The following is a 23305-nucleotide window of genomic DNA, read 5'->3' on the forward strand; positions in this document are numbered from 1 at the left end:
TAACAGTAAATACATAGCACGAATTGTGAATAGACAGCAGGAATGGTGAATAGACAGCATAGTGAATAGACAGCAGGAATGGTGAATAGACAGCATAGTGAATAGATAGCAGGAATGGTGAATAGAAGCAGCAATAGTGAAAAAAATAGCATAGAGAACAGTAGGAACGGTGAATAGACAACAGGGGTAGTGAATAGACAGAGTAATGAATAGACAGCAGAAATAATGAATAGGCAGCATAATGAATAGACGACAAGAAGGAGTGTATTGTTAGAACAGTGAATATGCAGCAGGGGAGTGCAATTAGTCCTGGATTGCACCAACCCACAGCCGGAACAGGCATGATTGGCTGAACAATCTCCTTGTTTGTTTTTGCAAGTAGTCTACCAAAAGGAAAGATAGTCTCTGCATGTGTCAGAATTTTGTTCCAGATTTGTTTGCAAAAAAGTAAATCTTCTCATTGTCTGGACATATTTATATGCTGGAACTAAAATAGCAATAGTCTCTATGGTAGCACTCTTACTACTGCAAAGTGATGGATTTAAGCCCTAATCCACCATACATCATTGGACCTGATAAAGTTGTAGATACTTGTACCTAAAACTAACATTTACCTTTCTTTTAGATCCTGGATTCCTTTTACTTTGTTATCATTTCAAAGGCAGAACTATTAACCTGTGTAGCAGGTTTTTCTTAACGTGGATTTCTGAAGTGTCAGATGTAATGATAGAATACACAACTCCCTGAGCTCAGCGTGGTTCTTCACATTTACAAATGCAGATTGTAACCTTGCCTTTATAACATTCTTCATTTCCTGCCTCTCATTAGGGCAAGCAGCACTAATCTCGAAAATCCCAATGGCTTGTTCTTTGACAGCATGTATATTCTCCAAAGAGCAAATTGTGGGAAAATGGTGGTGGGTACAACAGTGTCAAAATAATTCACATGTATGTTGCTGCAAAGCAAGCTCCTCAGCAGGGATGCAAGCTCTCAAAATGCCAATTTTGTACAAACTTTAACATTAGCTCTGGCTGCCATAAGCACAGTCATTTACCTCTCAACAGAAATACTGTGAGCAAGCCCAATACTATGACTGAGGAACAGCCATCATGCTAATTTTAATCATTCTCACATCCAAGAATTCAGCGAAGAACTGAAAGACATTGCCCCCCCACTCCAGACCTGGAAACATTATCCAGCTCCCAAACCAAAACAGTGATCACCTATATGAGCTTTTCTTCAAAATGAAGCAGCTTTCTGGCTGAGGTTCCAATCTTCTGTTCAGATAGTGCAAGATTGACCAAGTGTTATACCAGAAATACTCTTAGGTGTTCACTGAGCAATTAGTCATCAAAACCTTTTACTCCCCTGTTTGAAGTCTCAGATTATCTTGCTAAGCAAGAAAAATACATTTAAACAGTATCAACCCTGCAGAAGCCTTTCCTTTTACCTCATACATCCAAGCACTGAAGGGTCTTTGCCAGGAATCTTGCTTTTCCAAATGCAAGTATGTGTTGAAGAGAATGAGGTAAATGTATCGCTCCAGATACTGCAAACTTCGCAGCTGCAGCAAGTGCTTTTCCTTCTCGGATTTGGCTGTTTTAATCTGCAATAGGCAAAATACAATTGCTGCATTTAGGAAGGGATTCAGAAACTCAGAAACCTTTATTCACTTAAAAAAAGAAAAGCTCACATCATCTGAGTTTACAGCACAGATAAACTGTCTCCTGAGATAATGTTGAAGAAGCAGTTTATTGAACAAGCAGATGACATTTGCTCAGCGAGCCTAATATCAGCCAAGGTCCAACTCCCCCTCCTCCAAGCCACCTGTAACCACTCGCCCACTCCACAAATCTCCTGCTGCTTTAGCCATATTCCCAAATCTCACATTCCAATATTTGCCCTGGGAACTCTGATGCACTGAAACATGAAAACAAAGTGAGGCTCAACTATTTTAAGATACATTTTCAATCAAATTATTTTAATAATTATGTAAATAGGTTTTAAAAGCTTAGTACTGAGGATGACATAAGCACTACTCAAAATAATGATGTCACTGATGATGATATCATGTTATGCACGGGCATAACAGCTATCTCAAAGGAGTGATATCTAACATTGAATCCTGCTCAAAGTCTCTGTAACACTGTCTAACATATTGATGTAACCTGTAACTAGGGGCTAACATGCAGTCAATTATGGGCAGAATCATATAGGGACCTGAAGGATGTGGATTATGGCAAAAGATATATCAGAGTTGTGCGAGAAGTCTGGCAAGTCTATCTCAATTTTGGGAAAAATATACTGCATCTTTTAACTAAGTTTCAGAGGCTGAGGCAAGATATGTACTAGACAACAGGAAGTTATGTATTAAAACAGATTATTGCTTGTTAACAACTTCACTAACTGAACATCTTGCCTTCTTAATACACAGCTTAATATCCTACCACCCCCATGAGCAAACTACATACTAAGGATTCACAATATGGAAGCCAGAGCAGCTACTTGGTAACTTCAGCTCATTGATTGCTTCTAAGTTGGACGCCAGACAGCAGACACCAACATCTCAGCATGCTGCATAGACACTGGCCACAAGTAAACCAATCCATGGCTATTTGCATCACATATATGTGAGATGTATCAGGAGGCAATCATTAGCATAGTTTAAGGACTGAGCAATCAGCTGCAGGAACTTGGGAGAATGTGATCATCAGGGTGGGTGAGACAAAGATTAACCAGTAACAGGGGTTTCATTGATATTCACTGCCTGCCTTGTATTAGCTGCTGCCTCTATCTATTGGAATTTTTATGGAGTTCAGAAAAATCTCTTCGAAACTTGGTGCTTATCCAGACTGCTCTAAGAACACTCATCACCGATTCACTTACAGGACATTTCTCAGGGTTTAACGGCAACTATGATTGTAATGCTGCAGCAAGTTCACCATGTACTCAGGGACATGCTCTCAGCTCAGGGTCTAGACCAGGCTGCACTTCTGAGCTCTTTGTTTGCTTTCATAGCACACCTTCACTCTGAGCCCCCCTGAGGGCCAAAGGGCCTGTACTGAGCTGTAATGTTTTATGTTCTGTGAATGCTCATGCCATCCCTGACCTGCCTCACCTTTTTGCACTTTATATCGATGGTTCTTCTTCTATCTCCCCAGAGGGCAAACGCATGCAAGGATATGCGATTGTCACTTTGTCCCAAACAATAGAAGCTTGTTCCTTCGATCCACCCTGTTCCACCCAGCAAGCTGAACTCCTTGTTCTCACCCGTGCCTGCATACTTGCTGAAGGAAGGTCAGCTAATATCTATACCGATTTCTGTTATGCTTTTGGATGTGTCCATGATTTTGGTCACCTCTGGTAGCAGCGCAGCTTCCTTACCTCATCAGGAACCCCTATCCTCAATGCTGCCTATGTTGCTAATCTCCTCAGTGCTATTCAACTTGCCTCTTAATTGGCAATTATCAAATGTTCACTCCTCTGATGCTTCCAATGTCACTAAAGGCAACAACACCGCTGACGCAGCTGCTAAGAAAGCAACTTTTGAGCAAAAAAACATGGTTACTCAAATGACAATTGGAAACCAAAGGGAAATTCTCCAATTTCCTCTTCTGACACCCCGACCATGCCTGACCTACAGCAAATACGGACCTATCAGGGGGACGTCTCTGGTGAGGAAAGACAAAGATGGATGAACCATGGTTGTTATGTAGATAGTTACAATAAGCTTTGGGTTATGCCGGTAGGACAGACATGTCTGCCCGACTCACTTCTGCCTATTCTAGTTGATTATGTTCATACATATATGCATGTAGGTAAGGAGGGAGTAGTGGACAGAATTCTACAAATTTTGTGGAATCCCCACCTGCAAGAAAAAGCAAAACAAGCAGCTGCAAATTGCCTAATGTGTCAAAAGCATAATCCCAGGAAAGGGGTAAAGTGTCCACCAGGTGAAACTCCTTTGCCATGTGCACCTTTTGATACTATCCAGTTAGATTTTATAGAGTTTTCTAGATGTCATAAGTATTGCTTAGTGATAATTGATGTATTTAGTTAATGGATTGAAGCTTATCCCTGTACGGACATACCCAGATTTCGAATACATGTAGCGGCCTCTTCCGATAATTACCTCACTTCTGTGCGGAGCTAAACAAGGCACTATTTAAGAGTTTGAATAAGAATAAAAAATTCCATTGTGCCAAACATCGCCAAGCAACTGGAATTGTAGAAAGAGCCAATGGTACCTTAAAAGGTCAGCTAAGTAAGTTGGTAGAAGAAGCGGGCCTTAATTGGCTGCAAGAACTCCCAATTGCCCTTTTTAATATGAAACCATGACACAGAAAAAAATGGGACTTTCGGCGGCTGAACTGATAGATTAGATTACTTACAATGTGGAAACAGGCCCTTCGGCCCAACAAGTCCACACTGACCCACCGAAGCACAACCCACCCAGACCCATTCCCCTACATTTACCCCTTCACCTAACACTACGGGCAATTTAGCATGGCCAATTCACCTAACCTGCACATTTTTGGACTGTGGGAGGAAATCGGAGCACCCGGAGGAAACCCACGCAGACAGGGGGAGAATGTGCAAACTCCACAGAGTCAGTCGCCTGAGGTGGCAATTGAATCCAGGTCTCTGGCACTGTGAGGCAACAGTGCTAACCGCTGTGCCACCGTGCCGCCCCAATATATGGAATGTCCCTGAAGACTTGCTGGTCTGCACCATTAACTACCAAACACCCCTGTTGATGTGCATGTCATGGCAGAAGAGATGCACAGGTACCTGATTAAGCGAACCAAAGCATTGCAGTCTTATCATCAACAAGTCAAAGAAGCCTATCAAGTACCAGGGAAGGAAGAAGAAAGAGCTCCAATGTTTAAACACATTAACCCTGGTGACTACTATTGAAAGACTTTAATCGTGAAAAATTGGGCCCCTGCTAGAAAGGTCCTTATCAAGTTCTTTTGACAACAAACTGCAGTAAAGATAAAAGGACGTTCAATATATGTCTATAAAGGACATTGTAAGCTTGTATCCCTCTCACAGTCCTAGTGTTAGCACTGATACAAGCATCTGATGAAAACCCAACCCAGGTACATGCTCCCAAATGTAAAAAACTCATCTATGATATCTCAGACCGGCTAAAACTCCAATGTGACTGGAAAATGAAACCTGTACTAATACCATTGGAAATCATGAATGCAGCTGCCCAGCTGAAACTCATTTAAACTACTCACATTGTGTATCCAAACATCACTCTCGACCTTATTGTCATCCTTGCAACACTTCTATGCCAGTCATCATGAGATGGCACGATTCCATAACCTCATCCGCTCCATCAACCGAAAACTGTTACTTTGAAATGTTTGTCTGTTCCCCTCTTAAAGTGAACCAGACAGATTGCAGTATTGAGCACATAGTACTGAAATCACCAAACCCTAAGGCACCTATTGCCATGAGACTGACCAACTATACTATCTCGACGTAATCCTCTCCCTATCTGATCTACCGCCACTGACAGAAATACCTTTACACGTTTCCTGTATTCAGTAGCTACAGAAGGGCTTATGCCTGAAACGTCGATTCTCCTGCTCCTTTGATGCTGCCTGACCTGCTCTCTTTTCCAGCACAGTGGTTAGCACTGCTGCCTCACAGCGCCAGAGACCCGGGTTCAATTCCCGACTCAGGCGACTGACTGTGTGGAGTTTGCACGTTCTCCCAGTGTCTGCGTGGGTTTCCTCCGGGTGCTCCGGTTTCCTCCCACAGTCCAAAGATGTGCAGGTTAGGTGAATTGGCCATGCTAAATTCCCCTTAGTGATAGGTAATAAGGGGTAAATGTAGGGGTATGGGTGGGTTGCGCTTCGGCGGGTCGGTGTGGACTTGTTGGGCCGAAGGGCCTGTTTCCACACTGTAAGTAATCTAATCTAGAAGTAATCTAAATCTAATCAAGTGATAACATTCATGGCTGTTCCTTTGTGAACTTAATAACGTTTGATTCTGACCTCGAAACCAAACTCAGTATCAATTAACTTATCTCTTGAATTATTGTCCTTCACTATTATCTGTCTAGATTAGATTAGATTACATTACAGTCTAGTTCAGAACATGCAGTGCTTTTTTTTAAAAAAACTTTGTATTTGTGACAGTATAGCCTTTGAAAACTTGTGTATAAAGATAGTCTGTTTGAGATAGTACAACAGAGTAGCCTGCTAGGGCTCTTGAAGAGCTGATGTTCTACTCTACTGGGTTATTAGAATCCAGTTAGCCTGGCTTATAAGTATTAGTGTTATGTTGTAACAGTGATGCTATTAGTAAATGAAGGGAATGATTAAAATTAAACTAAACTGTCCGTAAGAGTTTTTATTTATTCCAGACTACTAAAGGTACGATCTCTGGGATGAACCAAAAGAGGTTTATAGGTTGAGTTCATAAGGAATTCCCTGGGCCGTCTCAAATCTGTACTTCATCACCTTGGCAAGGGCAGTCACAATGAGCACCATTTATCAAACCTAAAAGAATTTACAAAGTCATTCCAGTACAGAAGGAAGTCACTTGGCCCATCAGCTAAAACCCTTGAAATGTAGACAGATTTAATTTACCTGTTACGAGTGTTTGATTAGATAGATGTTAAAACAGAATGGCGTTAATCATATTCAAATGTTTAACATGCTGTTCCATATTATTCTTATGTAGGCATTAGCCAGCATAAAATAAATGGGTTAATGCCTGTATAAAATTACAGGAATACAATAAGTATCTGTATACCCGTATAATTTAAACATAGCCTAAATCTGGAAAAGTACAAAGTTTCTAAGAGATCCTTCTCAATTCCATCAAATATCCAAACAGATAGAGGCAGGATCTAAAACCAGGCTGACAATGAACATCAATGTAATTCCTATTGCTGGTTAATCTTTGTCTCACCAACTGTCATTATCACATCCACTCAAGAATAATGATTGCTCATTCCTTAAACCTATGCTAATGACTGCTATGTTCAAGGGATGCAGGGAAGATACATTCCCCTATCCACAGAGCTGGAGCTGGCTGTGAGTTTACAGTCACATGCAGGCCAGAATGCAGATTTCTTACCCTATAAGGTTTTAGTAAGCCAGATTTTTTTTAACAATAGTTGCCATGGCTCACCATTACTGAGACTAGTTTTATATTCCAGATTTATTATTTGAACCAGCTGCAGCTGTGGGATTTGAATCTGCATTCCCGTAGGGTATTAAACTGGATCTACAGGATTACCAGTCTAGTGACAATACCATTATGTCACCATCTCCATATAATACTCCTGTGAACTGCTTTGGGAGGTTTTATTGCAATAAAGAGTAAAAATACAGGGTTATAGTCATAGCCACCGCACAAGACCCTAGATACAAGCATACAAATTTAGGAGCAGGAGTAGCCCATTCAATGAGATTACAACTGATATGATTACTCCACATTCCCACCTACCCATGATAATCTTTATGCCCTTGCTTATCAAGAATCTATCTACCTCTGTTTTAAAAATATTCAAAGACTGTCTTTCCATCACCTTTTAAAAAACACCTCCGAAGATGTTCAATTTTCAGTGAGAAAGAATTTCACAGATTTCCAAACTGCAACCCCGTGGTCTAGAATCTCCCACAAGTGGAAACATCTTTTACCACACGCATCCTGGCAAGACCTCTCAGGATTTTGTAGTGCAATCACTGGAATCCTTCAATTTTAGAATATATAGCACAGTCTTCCCAACACTTTGATACCTGCATTTTGACCCTTTTCCACTTTGTGATGTCATTAAAAAGCTGGTGAATTAAGGAAATCTGACACTCCTGTTGAATTAGCTTACACAGGACCATAGTCTCATACTTTGAGTGAAGGCTAATGTCTTCACGGTATCTGGAGATGGAAAATGAATACTGTATTACCAATGTCATTCACATCACAATACCTTGGCAAAACTACCATTTTATGGAGATATGACACTGTTTTATTTACACTGACAATTTTCTTTCAATACCTAAAGGTAATTCTCCTCTTTTAATTCCTTCATTCTTTAAAAATTTGACATGGAACACAATAAATAGCATACAATTAAAAATGTGCTTTGTAATTGTCCAGCATGAACCAAACTATTATGTGAGGAAAGGAACATTTTCTTGTTGACTGGTGGTACTGTGTTTTGATACTTTGGAACAATGATAAATGAAATGTCATTGTAAAAGCAGCCGTAAATCCAGAATAAGAAATAAAATAGTACTCAGTTTCTGTCTGCAAAATGCAAGCAGTAGAGGCTGACCTCTGGTGAGACTCTGAAGAAAAGCTGTCGAGGAGGCAGGCAGCACTTTCTCCTTGACATACTGCTCTTCTTCCTGTCCACCTGGGAAGTTCCCCATTCACAATGGTTGTTTGTTCTGGATTTATCAAAAGTTTCACTTAATTTTATTTTCACTTAATTGGCTTCTTTCTGCAATTCAAGTGGCTATTATATCTAATATACTAACTGTGCTGAGTGGAGCTCTGTTCCTCAGTTTTCAGTAAAACATTTTTTTGTTCTTTTGAAAATGTATCCCAGAGCAGTTCAAGTGTTGCTCAAAGCTTCTGATTTCTTGGATATGTTAAAGGTTTGATTTATGATACTAAACATCGTAATCTCATTTAATTAATCATAAGTTGCTGAAACAAAGCACTGATCTCCTCAACCTTTGGGAGAAGCTGCTTTCTCAGTCAAGTGACCACAGTTAGATTTGATAGTTCATGCAAGGTTCGATCCGCCAGTCTTTTGTCAGCCTTTCTTTCAACCAAATCCAAACCATATGTTGAGTTTTGTCAACCTCCTGACAGACTTGGCTACAATGCTATCCAGTCACACAATAGCAGTCACAATGTCTCCCGAAGACTGAACCAATGTCTTTTCACATTATATCATCGGAAACCCTTCCTGAAAGGCATTCAAATCAAAAGAACAAGTCCTAAATTTCATCAAAACAAGCAGAAGACGGCAAGTGAAAATATGTGCAATCGGCTTCACATTTTCTGTGTGCTGTATTTCTTAATGGAAAGAAAACAACAATTTATAAATTTTGATGATCTATAAAATATAATCAAAAGTGTGAAAAAGAGTTTTACGATATGGAAACAAAAGGTTAATGTCAGAGGTCATAGTTCCTTCAAGAAATGACGGTGTGCTAGTCCTTAATTTATGAATACTGCTTAAAATTGACTTATTTTGTCAAAGGTTTACCTTGGTATTTCTTAATGTCCTGATGAGTGCAAGATGAAAAGCTTTGAAAAAAAAACCTTTATTTTCTGCAATACTCATGGTCTGCACTACCAAGTAACTATATGTAATTCACTTCTATTAAACTAATCAATAGAAAACCATGACCAGCAATGTCTCCTTAAAACTGTGCAGAAACTCAAACATTTTCATGGAGGCCATGCACAAATTGACTCTTTTACTTACTATAAAAATCTGCAATTCTTGGAAACAACAGGTATTGATCTGAACTTGAGTTCCACTTTAAGTTCTAAAAGGCCAGTTCAACCAGTAACAGTAATGTCCAAGTTTTACTTTTTCCTTCTGGGTGGCCAAAGAAAAAACTAAAATGTCTGCACAATTAAATCCATCACCCACAAGCTCCAAAAATTAAGGCCTGTTGCTAGCCAATATATTCACCATTTCCTGAAACGTATTCCTGAGTCTCTGTCAGAAACAGGTACTGGCACAATCAGCTCTTCATTTGCAACGTAGCGTTAAACTTTGGCAGCATAATTTAACTGCAGTGCTTCTAAGATCACACACATAGCTTTGTTACTCTTTAAAAGGTTAGATGTTATTTCTGGCTTTGCTTGTTAACAACTCATTGAAGAAAATGGCTGTACGGTTGGGAATGCCACACAGATCAGCAGGATTCATGGATAATTTGTCTAATTTGGATTCACTTCCAGTTCTAGCTGCTAATCTCTGGTAAGGGAGATCAACAATAGAAAATGAGGGCCAATGTCCTTCATGCATTCAGCTAAGAATCGGAGATATGCTGTTGAGACCCTTCATAAATCAAACCTTTAACATATCCAGGAGAAAAAAAGGTCACTTCAATTGACAAGCCCAATCAGGCTGATTGGGGAACAGATCAGAGGGTCTTTGCAACTTTCTGTCTAGAGACCTACTTGGAAGTCACTGCTCAAAGGAAGTTATGCCCTTTCTGAAGATGAGGATACCTTGTATCAGTCCTGGAGAAATGTTTTGCAAAGAACTGCACATCTCATTGTGTACTTACTGTCAGAGTAATTTACTGGATCCCTGCCATTGCTATTGGCATACCCTCTGGACGAAGCAAATTAATCAGAAACAACTATTTGCTATTGTTGTCTTTACCAAGCACTTCAAATGCATAGTTTGTTTGAAGATGCATATGGAGACATTAATGAAGAGATCACCAGATTGCACCAGAACAAGTGGGCTATTTACAAGTATTAACTCCATCCCACCCAATATTCACTGCACCTGGGGAGATCAAGAGCCAGATAAATCTCCCTTGCTGATTTTTGCTGTAACCAAAATGCCTCAAATCACTGAGCCCAACAGCAAAACCTCAATTAAACACACAAATCAGAATTTGTCAAGGCGATAAATGCAATTAATCAGAAGGAGAAGTGTAACGACAGTCACTGTTGAAGATTCTACATCATTTTTGCTCTCCCACAGACAGGGGAAATTCTGTGGCCTTAGTTGAGACAACTGACTAACTGCCTTGAAATCAATTCAGAATAGCCTAGCTGTATTACCAGACTTCGTACAGCAGCTTTGGTAATCTGTCAATCTTCAATATTAATAGATCAGTTATACATCCTGGGAAATATTACAGGAATATTATTCAATTTCCCAGTCAAGGACAAGGAGAGACTTCTATCGGAAGACAAATGTGGCCAGATGACAGTGAGACATCAACTATAAAATATCAGGTTTCTTATCCCAGTGGGAATGCATGGCCCCTATAGGAACCTATGGGACCTGGAAAGGAGAGGGATTTCCCCAGCTGACTCAATATTAAATAGGAAGTTGAGAAGTTGCACAGTTATCTGAAACACATTTTGTGCCATTTTAATTTGAGTTTTATCAATAAGTGCTATATAACTTGGACTGTTCAGGTTGTACACTATGTAAAGAAAAAAGGCTAGGAGATGGTAGGATGTTAAAATGGTAGATATTCAACTGCAGGGACCATCATCTGCAAACCCAATGCTGTCCATATTCTGCCCCTCCCCCCAAACAGGCTTTCTGGATGGAGATTAGAAGCAGGTTTCCTACCCAATGTCCTCAATCTAATCCACTGGCACTAGGCCAACTTTAACACTGCTCTAATTTAAATCTGTTAATTTGGCCTTGAGAAGGGATTAAACTTTATGACCTCCTGTGATTCAGTGATAACACTGTCTGTTAATCTGGTCCATATCCACATGGTAAAGGAAGAAACAGAAGTAGTTTTTCTTCCACACAGGCTTATTCACAAGAACCAGTACAGGACAAGTGCAGGCTGCTTTCCACTTCTGCAGACTAGCATCCTTCCCAGTTGGAAACTGGTTCTTATATACGTGCCTAAGGTATCCCCAAATCATATCAGCTGCTTTTATTCAAAACTACAGGATGCGCATATACACACTCAATTAACAAAGCATTTATAGCACTAGCATTGGTCTCCGAGTCAACATGTGGTGGGCTCATGCCTCACTACAGAAACTTGGATGTGTAACCTAATATGACAATTCAAAACAATACTGCGGGCATGCAGCACTAAGGTTATGACATTTGGATGAGATGTTAAGCTTAAGCAGAATCTCCCCACAGGTAGCAGAATCCTCTACTAAGCAAAGAAGAGCAAAGCCTCCCAATATCTTGGTCATGATCATTTTATTGCTGCTTGTGTTCAAACTCATTTCACACATAGTAGCTCACTTCAATAGTAGCTCACTTCAATTTTTTTATTCTTTCCAACCCAGTTCTTAATCTTTCATGAGATGTGAGTGGTGCTGGAAAGGCCTGCAGTTGTTGCCCTTTCCTAACTGCCCTTGAACTGGCTTATTAGGCCATTTAATACTGCAGCTAAGAGTCATTGCGGGGCTGCAGTCACGTGAAGACCAGAGAAGATAAGGATGGACTAAGTAATGTCCATGAAGGACGTTAATAAATGAGATTGTTCTTTTATGACAATTGATGATATTTTCATGGTTATTATTAAGAATAGCTTTATACAACAGACTTACTAATTGAATTTAAATTCCACCAGCTGCAGCGAAGGAATTTAAAACCATGCCCCAGAGCATTAACCTGGACCTCTGGGTTGCTAGGCCAGTGAGTCAACCACTAGTTATGGGTGGCAGTCATGAACATTGGCTCGAATCACATGACTCAGATGAGTCGTGATCTTATTGAGTGGTAGAGCTGGTTCCAAGGGATGAATGGCCCATTCCTGCATATACGACTAATGTTCCTGTTACACTATTCTACTGTCTCCCCATTTCAATTAACTATAAGGCACTTTGGGAGGTATTGAAAGGCACTATATAAATGCAAGTCCTCTCTTCTGTTCCCTAGACCAGACAACTCAGGATACTCCCTATGTAAACTTACTGAATCCCTGTCACACATCACCAGAAGCTAGATTCAGTTGTTGGCAATTCTAATGTCAGGACAAATAATTTGTTTTATTTTTTAAAAGAAATCTTCTAGTTATATTTGTGCCTTTTATTCCCCCTTCCCTAAGAAATCAGAGATGACAATTTCAGTGAGGTATAAAACTCAAGGAAAAGGAAATATCAGATTTCAAAAGCAAGTACACACAGGGATACAGCACCACCTGCCATGCAGCCAATGTCAGTCCTTTGAGTGAACACACTGACACATAGTAATAATGCCAGCGTTCTGTAAACCCAGCTAAAACAAAATAACCAAAATAATTTACTGGAGGAGGGTCCAATCTCCTAGGTGTCTGGACAGTAATAGCTTATAATGCTAATTTCTGATGATTTAAATGGCTCAGAATGTAATTGCAGACCAAAGTGATCAGTATGTTGTCAACATGACAGTAAAAGTATTGCCTGCCTTGGACGACAGTTTCTCTCCACCACAAAATTTATGAGACATTTTCAGGGATAGCTTGCTGCTGTTTCTCTCAGCATTAACACTCTGAAAGGCCACTACAAAAATCTAGCTGCTCTCCCTCAAAATTACCTCTAGAGAAAAGGCTGTAAAGTTTATTCAAATGCCTGCCTACATATGTGCAGCATTCCAGGCTGCTATTCACCTCCCTTGCCAAGAATTCTTCACGTTTTCCAGTAGTAAAGTTAACAGCTACTCTGCTGAATTTTGGCCTTTACTTACAAAAAAAAAACTGGGATGTGACATCGACTGAATAGTTCTGAAAAGTAAAAGGTGAAATATCACAAAGTGTGTAAGTTCACATTCCTGTTACATTCTACCAGTCTTTTAATGGGGGGTCAGTACGTTCGAGGTTTTTCAGACTATTATCAGAAAGCAACATTATGCCAACTCAGCATTCTTATTTTGTATTTAGATCAAGTATCATTTCAATTCAAGCCGGGCTGAGGGCGGTTTTGTTTTAAAATACTGACTGGCAATTTTCAGGAAAATAAATTGTTGATCATTTTCCAGAGACTCAACGCTATATCTGCCCCATGTGTCATCGGAAATTATACAAGATACCATAGTCTGCGGCACCTTGGATCGGATCTTCTCCAGTTAATCATCACCACAAGAGAAACTTCAGCTCATTGTATTGAGTAGGTGCAGCCCAGACTTCAGCATCTTTAGATTCATCATTAAGTTTTCCACATTCTGTTAAGTTATAGAGATGATACTGCATTCCACCCCACTTCCACCCCCCAATCTCCTGCCTCCCACTCTTTCTCCTCCATTGTCTCTCTCACTCCCTATCTCCCTCCTTCTCTCCCCACTGTGTCCCTCTCCCCAATCTTCCTCCCTCCTTCTCTCTCTCATTTCTATCTCCCTCCCTTGCTTACCCCTTCCATTTTCTCTTCTTCCCTGTCTCTCTCACTCTCTCTCCCTCCCTGCATGCCACTCTGCTCTTCTCACCTCTCTACATATCTCGACTCCCTCAGTCCCCTTCTCTTTCACTCTTCTTCTCCCAGCTTTCTCACTCATTAATTTCTTCATAGTGACAGCCATTTTCCAGACTGTTCCACCCATCGTTCTGAACCACAGTTTTTTCACTCCAGCAATAATATGAAAGGGCTGTAGGACTCTGGAGCAACTCTGAAGACGTCACAATGCTGCTCCTCAGTGGGCACACATAGCATATATGGACAAAGTTAAGAGAGAAACACATGGAGAGCTATGTAGAAACCTAATGTCTAGCTAGCTGATTGTTAGAAACACTTGCAGAGAGGCATGTGAACTAAACTGAAAACTTTTACTGTAAGGTTTTATGCACAGATTCAAGAATTTGGGATCAAACTTCCTGTTTGATGATAACAGTTTTCAGACTTGGGCTACTTTGTAACATTTTAAAATGAAATAATATTCAGAGTTATACCAGCATCTAATCTTACTCTCACATCATTGAAAGACTGATCATAAACTCTACCACTTAATGCTAATCAGTCTACTCCGTATCTTTATCTGCAGGTGTTCTGAACATTCAGACAGCTAGCCTTCAGGCTTCTGCCTGGCTCTCCATGTGTTTCTCTCTTCCTTCTTAATTCCTTCCACAATATGCTACTTATGCCCAGTGAAGGGAGGAAGTGAGGACTGCAGGTGCTGGAAATCAGAGTCGAGAATGTGGTGCTGGAAAAGCCCAGCAGGTAAGGCAACATCCGAGGAGTAGGAGTAGGAGAATCGACGTTTTGGGCATAAGTCCTTATGCCCAGTGAAGAGCAGCTCCATGACACGGTTACTCCAGGGTGATAAAGCTCATTCACAAGCTTTTTTCCCCCAACATAAATACTGATTAATAACGATATGCATTCTCAAATGAGTTAACTAGATTACCTTTTAACAACATTTACCGTACAGTTTTTACTTATATTCTCAGCCTTCTCCAAGTCTTTCTCTTGATTCATGTGGATCAGGAAAGTGTATGACAAGATAGAGAAACACATGAGGTAAAGTTGGGAGTTTTGTTTTACTGTCCTGACTTCCATTGGACCAGTGGTGTTTGCTGAAGGCTCTTGCAATGATGTAACTGCAGGAATGTATAGGGAAGTTAGGTCGTTTCTTCTTTTCTGTCATCAGCATCTGCATCAGGTGATGGTGTTAATTCCCTGAGAAGGGTCCTGTTGTTCATCCATATGTAGTTGTTCCACAAATAAAGAAAACTGTTCCATTGTAGTAGTGACACGTTCTCCAAGGTTCTGTTCCAAGACTACTATCTAATCTAATCATTCTATGATTATGTATGTTGGCTTTGACACGATTTGATTCAATGCTCTATACATTCTTTAGACTGTAACATTAGACCATATCCTTACACTAACTCCATCCCAGCAGCACAGACTTAACCTCCACATTCTCTCTCCACTTGTAGATGATGGCATGATAAAATCTAGTGGGAAAATCCACAAACCAGAGAGATTCAAACAGTCAAACAATAGTAACTTCCATTTTTCAAGAGATCGCCAGGCAGGTGATGGGACAGATACACTCTTTTGGTGGGCTACTTTGTGAACTGTAGACTGTAATTTGGAGAACATTAATATTACAATGCTGCAAAAGAATAGTAGGCAATAAAAGGATGCAGGTGGTGTTGCCATGGGTTAGTATTAATGTTCATTCCTCCAAATCACAAGTTTGTGGGTTCAGTTCCCACTACAGAAACTTGAGTCCATAATCCAGGCTGACCTTCCAGTGCAGTGCTGAGGAAGTTCTGCAATGTGAAGCACTGCTTTCAAATGAAACACTAAACCAAGCCCTGTCTGCATTTCAGATTCCATGGCACTGCTTATTTCAAAGAAGATGGCGTGTCTTATTCCATTTTTATACCACAACCAATATATTTATTAAATATATTGCTGTGTGTGAGAGATTGCTGTATGAAAATTGTTCTCTGTGTTTCTTGCATTGCAGCTATACCTCATGAGTATTTCACAGACTGTAAAGTCTTTTAGGTTTCTTGAAGTTGAGGAAGGTGCCATGTACTTTACTGTTTCAATCCTACAGTTCTGTGAAACCTTTTATTGTTGTATTTAGCCTGTCCCATGAAGTCTTATGCATCATAACACAAGCAGTTCCTACCTCACCCAGGACCCTGCAGCCCCTGGGAGAGAAGAACAACCAGAAAAAAAAGTCTAGAAATTTAGGAAATTGAATTTATTTAGTGAATGTAAATCCCTGAAACTAAATGATAGACTCCTCTCTAGTGTAGCTAAAGGTGATTGGACTGCCTTAGTCTATAGAGGGGACAAGAAAGGGCTCTTGTAGTGCACTGGCAGGGTTCCTATCTCTGATGAAGCTCGCAATTAAATCACACCTGCTCTAAAGGTGTATAATAACAATTGTAAGGTCGACTGTAAAATATCTATAGGAGACAGTAGATACAGTGCTCAGAAATATGCAGCACTGTACTCGTGAATAGACACAAACAGTGTTTTTACCGGGGCCGCAGTGGTGCAGGATGGCAACACAAAGATCCTGGATTGTCCTGAATCTATTTAGCAAGAACCACTCTCACTATGGTCAAAGTATGTCACTGATCAGATGAAGTTTCTTACAAGAAATTCATTATTGACCTCCTGTTTTTCCATTCCTTGATCCAAAGAAACTGATTAAGCCCTTTAGCCCTGATTAACATTAATCAAATTAGCTCTTAAGCTTCCATTTATTGTTCTCCTGAACTGTGTGTACATCAGACTTTGAGATTCTCTGTACAATAACAGTAGACTGATTAAGCCACATATCATCTAGTATAGTAACTTAGAACATAGAACATTACAGCGCAGTACAGGCCCTTTGGCCTTCGATGTTGTACCGACTTGTGAAACCAATCTGAAGCCCATCTAACCTACACTATTCCATTATCTCCATATCTTTATCCAATGACCATTTAAATGCCCTTAAAGTTGGCAAGTCTACTACTGTTGCAGGCAGTGCATTTCACACCTTCACTGCACTCCCACTTCTGACATCTTTGCTATATCCATCACCCCTCAACTTAAAGCTATGCCCTCTCGTGCCAGCCATCACCGTCCGAGGAAAATGGCTCTCATTGTCCACCCTATCCAGTCCTCTGATCATCTTGTATGTCTCTATTAAGTCACCTCTCAACCTTATCTCTAACGAAAACAGCCCCAAATCACTCAGCCTTTCCTCATAAGACATTCCCTCCATACCAGGCAACATCCTGGTAAATCTCCTCTGCACCCTTTCCCCTTCCCTTCATCTTTAATCAACCAAATTGGGGAAAATTACAGCCAAATGACTGCTCCCCACACCATGTTGGGTTATGTTTGTAACCTGCAAACACATTTTGATTTAACATGCCCTTATTCCCTTTGGGACACTGAAAAATTTGAACTAAAAATACAATTTAGCCTTTCGGACAGTTCTTTTTAACCAGGAACTGTTCCAATGATTTTCTAAACTACTCTTTTAAAGATTTTGCCTGGATATAAATGCAGCACAGTCTTACAGAAAAAGGAGTGTGTTATATTGGTTTTCCTGATAATTTCCACAAAGCATATGTTGTTAATCATTAGCATGCAAGAGTTACAGGGGTGAAAAGGCCAATAATTTACTGCCTAATTATTCTTCACCCAGAGGTTACACAGTTTGCTGGGACTATTAACTCAATTCATCCAAATAACAAATGGTTATTACTGCTAAATAACATAATTAATTTAACCCAAATTAATGCATCTTACTGTTATATTTAGTTTATCCAAATTAAAATACTGCCACAAAGTTGGAGAAGTCTAAAAGTAACAGAATTAATGGCTTACATCAATTAAAAATTTCCAAGATTGGGAACACTACAGAAATTAAGTAATAAGTATGAATATATAATATGAAATATATATGTGAATAAATTACATAATCAACACTCCGCTAACTTTAGAAAGGTTTGGTTTTTAAAAATGAACTCAACGTATCTTAGTCTGAAATAACATCTATTTGTGAATGCCCCCCCCCCCTTTTAAATGGGGGATGAGAAGAGTATCTGTTCTGAGGTCTACACTTCACCATGAGCTCAAGATCTCAACAGGACAATGTGTTGCATATTAACACAGTCAATCCATCTTCCAGCAGATGCAATCCAACTAGAAATTGCTTTTAATAAAGGTTTAATTTTTTTTACTGCGGCTATTAGATACACTGAACTATGTTGCCTGTTAGTCTTTAAATGAGGCAATTTCTGAGTCAACTTGTTACTACGTGAGCTGAGGTTGTAATCAGTCATTTCAGCAAATTAGGTCAAGCCCGAAAGTATTTCAATGATATCCTTCACTTGGTTTGGAAATTCCTCGTCACCTTTTCCATTTATCCCAACCTGAAGGTCCAACAGTGAATTCACAGCAATCAATCAACTTCATTAATCATAAAGACCATCGTCAATTAGCAGCTTATTACACTGACTGATGGCCTCTGTTTGGAACAGACTTCCTTTTCTATGAAATCTGTTTGGTCACTGTATGAAAAAGGCTGTATTAAGCTTGCAAGGTCATGTAAGAAATCCAGAGGGCAGTAAAATGGATGGGGTGTGTAATGGGACTGCATGTTTGACTGGGGTCTGGAACAAGCCCCTCAGTTTCCTGCCAAGCAAGTAGATAGTTCCACATTTCAGGATTATGTGAGGAAGTTTTTCACTGCAATATCAGTTTCATCCACATACATCCTGGTAAAGGCAGCAACAAGATCTTACCTTTTCAAGAGAGCATTTGTATATATAATCAGATATGTGTACTTTCTATGGAAACATTCCTCTTAACTGCATTTGAGAATATTGAGAAATGCTATATAAAGCAGCAATTACAACATGTGAAGGTGTTTTCATTAATTACACATATTTGTTTCCCCCCCCTTCCATGTAGTTACTTGTTACAATTTTTATTGCAATGTTTGCTAGTCGTAGGATAAAATTAAAGGTACACTTTTAAAATGAGTTGTCTGATTTTTGTCCATGTATCCAGATCATTACTAAAGCTTACACAACATTAATATACTTCAAAAGGATTGATAATGCAGTAAACATTACATGAAAAATGACATGGGAATAACATAAAAGATTATATAATGGTTTAAAAAACACTCATATGGGCAGAGTATGGAATATTGAATTTAAACTGACAGTTGTTGTTATGTGGACTGAGTTACGTGAAGAAACTGCATCAAACCAAGGACATTGTTGTCTCCAATTGGCCCATACACCATGTTAGAACAACAATATTTCCAAATTTACCATAAATAAAGCAAGTGCAGCTGATATTATAAGGCTGAAATTGCACTGAGCAAGATAAAGTCCAAAAGAAAGGTAAACTTGCACTTATCTAGCATGTTTCATGAGCTCAAAATGTCCAAAGCAATTTTACAGTTAATGAAGTTTTTTTAAGTACAGGTCGTTCTGCTATGACATGCGTTTCATTTCCTGTAATGCGATTGATGATTTGGAGACACTGCTTCTAAAGTGCGAACTTTTAAAACATGTGTTGGTTATAATGCGACTACATTGCCAATACTTTAAGCGCTGTTTCTAGGTGCACAATGACGCAACCATCACCATTATAGCAGAACTACTACCTGTATAGTGGATGTAGGAAACATAGCAACCAATCTGTATATAGCAAGTTCCTCAAACAGCAATGTGATAATGGTTGGATTATATTCAAGTGCTCTTCTTTACAAAGTACTATGGAATCTTTTACATATATCTGAAAGAGTAGAAGGGTCCTTAATTTAATGCTCAATATCAAAGATAGCACACACCAATGCAACAGTGGAATGTCAGTTTTGATGCTTAAGTCTCTGGAGTGGAACTTGAACCCAGAGATTTCTGAATTACCAGCAGGAATGTTATCTGAATCACACGTAACTACACAGAAGGAAGTAAACTCTACGAGACCATGGTGTTTGTGTCAGAAGCCTAAAGCCACATCACAATCTAAAATCATTTTAGAACTGAGATTTGTACATAAGGAGTACTGAAAGAGGTAAGAGGTCAAAGACAGGTGGATTGTAGATAACAAATACATTCACATTTTCCTAACAGTGTATACAACATGGAGACAGGAAATAGGATGAGTCAAGTAGGAGTAACGTTGAAAACATACAAGCAAGCCTAACCTTAATTTCAATGTCAACCTCACGGGTAGCTATGATGTGGAGGTGCCAGTGTTGGACTGGGGTGGACAAAGTTAATAATCACACAGCACCAGATTAAGTCCAAAAGGTTTATTTGAAAGTACCAGCTTTCGAAGTGCTGCTCCTTCATCAGGTAGCTGTGGAGCAGGACCATGAGACACTGAATTTATAGCAAAAGATCACAGTGTCACGCATGCAACTGATACAATATATTAATGAGGATGTGCCCCTCGCCAAGACCTTCCCTACACCTCCGCCTTCAAACAACTGCCAACCTTAAACAGACCATTGTTCGCAGCAAACCACCCAGCCTTCAGGACAACATTGACCATAACACCACACAACCCTGTCAGGGCAACCAATGCAAGACGTGTCAGTGTCGACATGGATACTACCATTACATGTGGGGACACCACCCATGTACACGGTAGGTACTCACGTGACTCGGCCAATGTTGTCTATCTCATATGCAGCAGGTAAAGATGCCCCGAGGCATGGTACATTGGCGTGACCAAGCAGACGCAATGACAACGGATGAATGGAGACCACGGAACAATCGCCAGACAGAAATGTTCTCACGAGTGGGGGAACATTCAGCGGTCAAGGAATTTCAGCCTCAGATCTTCGGGTGACCGTCCTCCAAGGTGGACTTCGGGATACGCAAAACGCAGAGTGACCAAGCAGATGCTGTTACCCAAGTTCGGTACCCATGAGGATGGCCTCAACCGGGACCTTGGGTTCATGTCACACTACAGGTGACCCCATCACACTATACACTCTCACACAGACACTCTTTCATACACGCTCTCTCAGACAGACAGACAGACACACACACACACACACACATACACCCTGAGAGGCACACACATGCAAAAACACACACACACATGCCCTCACATGCATGTGCACACACACATATGCATCTATGGGGTGAATTTGCATTTGCTATTTTATTCAAAAAGCACATGATCTGAAGGCAGTCAATCCATGTAACATTTTATAAAGTCCTACTTTGGAAATAGAACTAGTCTGACTCAAGACTGGTATACAGACAGACTCCAACCTCACACCTCTGAGCTGAGATGTCACCTTTTTTTAAATTAAAACCTTAAGTTAGCTCGAGAATGTGATTTGAGAGAAGTTCTGGGATTTACATATTTATGAACTGAAACCTGCAACCCATTCTAAAAGATTAAAGACTTAACAGCAGTCTAGGTTTGTTCAGTATATCGCATCAGTTTCTGGCTTAGTGATTTTCTGCTATAAATTCTGCGTCTTATGATCCTGCTCCACAGCTACCTGATTAAGGAGTAGCGCTCCGAAAGCTAGCACTTCCAAATAAACCTGTTGGACTATAACCTGGTGTTGTGTGATTTTTAACTTAGCCTCGCAGGTGAGACACCATTGTTGAATATGCCTCGGTCCGATTTTGTGTTCTCCATTCTGTCATTACTTTGTTGTTATGCAACATACAATGTAATATGACCAGTGTGATTTCTCCCTCCCTGGAAGTGGCAAGAAGACTTGGCACTGGAGATAAACTCATCCCCATCCTTACCACCTCAGCAATTAATTACAGGGCGTGAAAGTCCATTGGGAACTTTCTCAATTCACTAGCAATTGAAGGGGTCAATTAAGAGTCACTTAAGGCCTTAATTTGATGTCTCCACGACGACCTACCTCACCACTGGCAAGAAAGATGATTAGTTTTCTTGCCAAGAAAACTGGGCAACCTGTCTGTTGGGTTTTGGGGTGTGGGAGAACCTCACTTGGCCCAAACTGGGGCAATTGGAGGAACAGATTGTTGGGGATGGTTTTAAGGGGGTAGGCTTTGAAAACACACCCCTTTCCTTGTTTCCAATGCCCCTGAAGCCAATCTCCCATCGAACCCAGCCCAAAACGAGATCAGAAGTACTTACTTTACTAGTTGGCAGATTCTGGTAAAATTGGTCATCAATGCTGAGGCATGTGATTAGGTGAGACATTCACCCCCCACCCCATGCATCTGTCATCTCTTAATGAGCTGATTGGTGGGTGTTTGAGTGAGAAATCTCACTGGTTGTGCTGGTGTATTTGCTGTTCCAATGATCTCTTCCACAGTTAAAAGAAAGACAAACCTCAATTCATCAATTTCTGAAAGTCACAACTGAACAATACTCTCTTCAGCATCTCTACACTTTCATCAACAAATATTCTCCTCTCCAACCAACCAAGTTATTTAGAATTATACAAACATTCTAAAAGTTCATAAATGCTTTTGCTGTTGTTTTTATTACGCCTGAGATTAAAGGAGAAGCTTACACCAGTGGAGTACACTATTTGGGCATAGGTTAAGTATACATTATTACTTGAAAAAGTACACAGCATGTAACCTAATTCTATAACAGGAACATAGCTGAACAGGTAGGCAGAAGTTCGACATTCCAATCTAAACACAACAGTGAGCTTGGCCCAATGGTAACACTTCTGCTGGAATCAGGAGGCTGGGAGGGAAATTCAGGTGTTTTTCTACCAACTGAGGTGTAGACAGTTCAATATTTTAAGATCACTGATTTTCTCTTGTGCATTACAGACTCCCCTCAACCAACACAAGAGCACATCAATTCTTCTTCCATTTGTCCATTAATCTTTGGAATCCTACTGGGCAGCATGATCAACTATATTTTTGAACATCTGGAGTGATTAATTGATTACAAACACTTTAGGACATCAGAAGATGCACAAATATTTTAGGAAACATTTTCCTTTACAATCGACTGTTCAGATTTATAATCGACTGCTCAGATACCAAAAGATCAGCAGTGCTTGTCCCAGAATAAAAGACAGTTCCTCACACTCCTGAATGCTTAGTTGGGTGACAACCAGCTACAAGTTTGTAATGATTCCAGTTACTAATTTCTCAGAGGCCATCAGATTAAAGTGTTTAAGACAATGTCTGATGTTTCATCCAGGGTTTACAGAAGTACATAG

General features: G+C 40.0%; 1 protein-coding gene across 7 annotated transcripts in view; it reads right to left on the minus strand.

Annotated features, from left to right (window-relative positions):
• The window catches only part of LOC122541788 (paladin-like), a 246748-nt gene that overhangs the window by 66341 nt on the left and 157102 nt on the right, over positions 1–23305 (minus strand). For 6 of the 7 annotated variants that reach the window (XM_043678763.2, XM_087982494.1, XM_087982491.1 and 3 more), the window contains one exon: positions 1451–1606. The exons of the other annotated variant lie outside the window; for it this stretch is intronic. In XM_043678763.2, the coding sequence (XP_043534698.2) occupies positions 1451–1606 (156 nt within the window). The remainder of the gene's footprint in view (positions 1–1450; positions 1607–23305) is intronic. 7 annotated transcript variants of the gene reach the window in all.

This window comes from Chiloscyllium plagiosum, unplaced genomic scaffold (assembly GCF_037043375.1).
Source record: "Chiloscyllium plagiosum isolate Xiang-an unplaced genomic scaffold, Cpla_swu_hap1 HiC_scaffold_43, whole genome shotgun sequence".
Lineage (NCBI taxonomy): Eukaryota > Metazoa > Chordata > Chondrichthyes > Orectolobiformes > Hemiscylliidae > Chiloscyllium > Chiloscyllium plagiosum.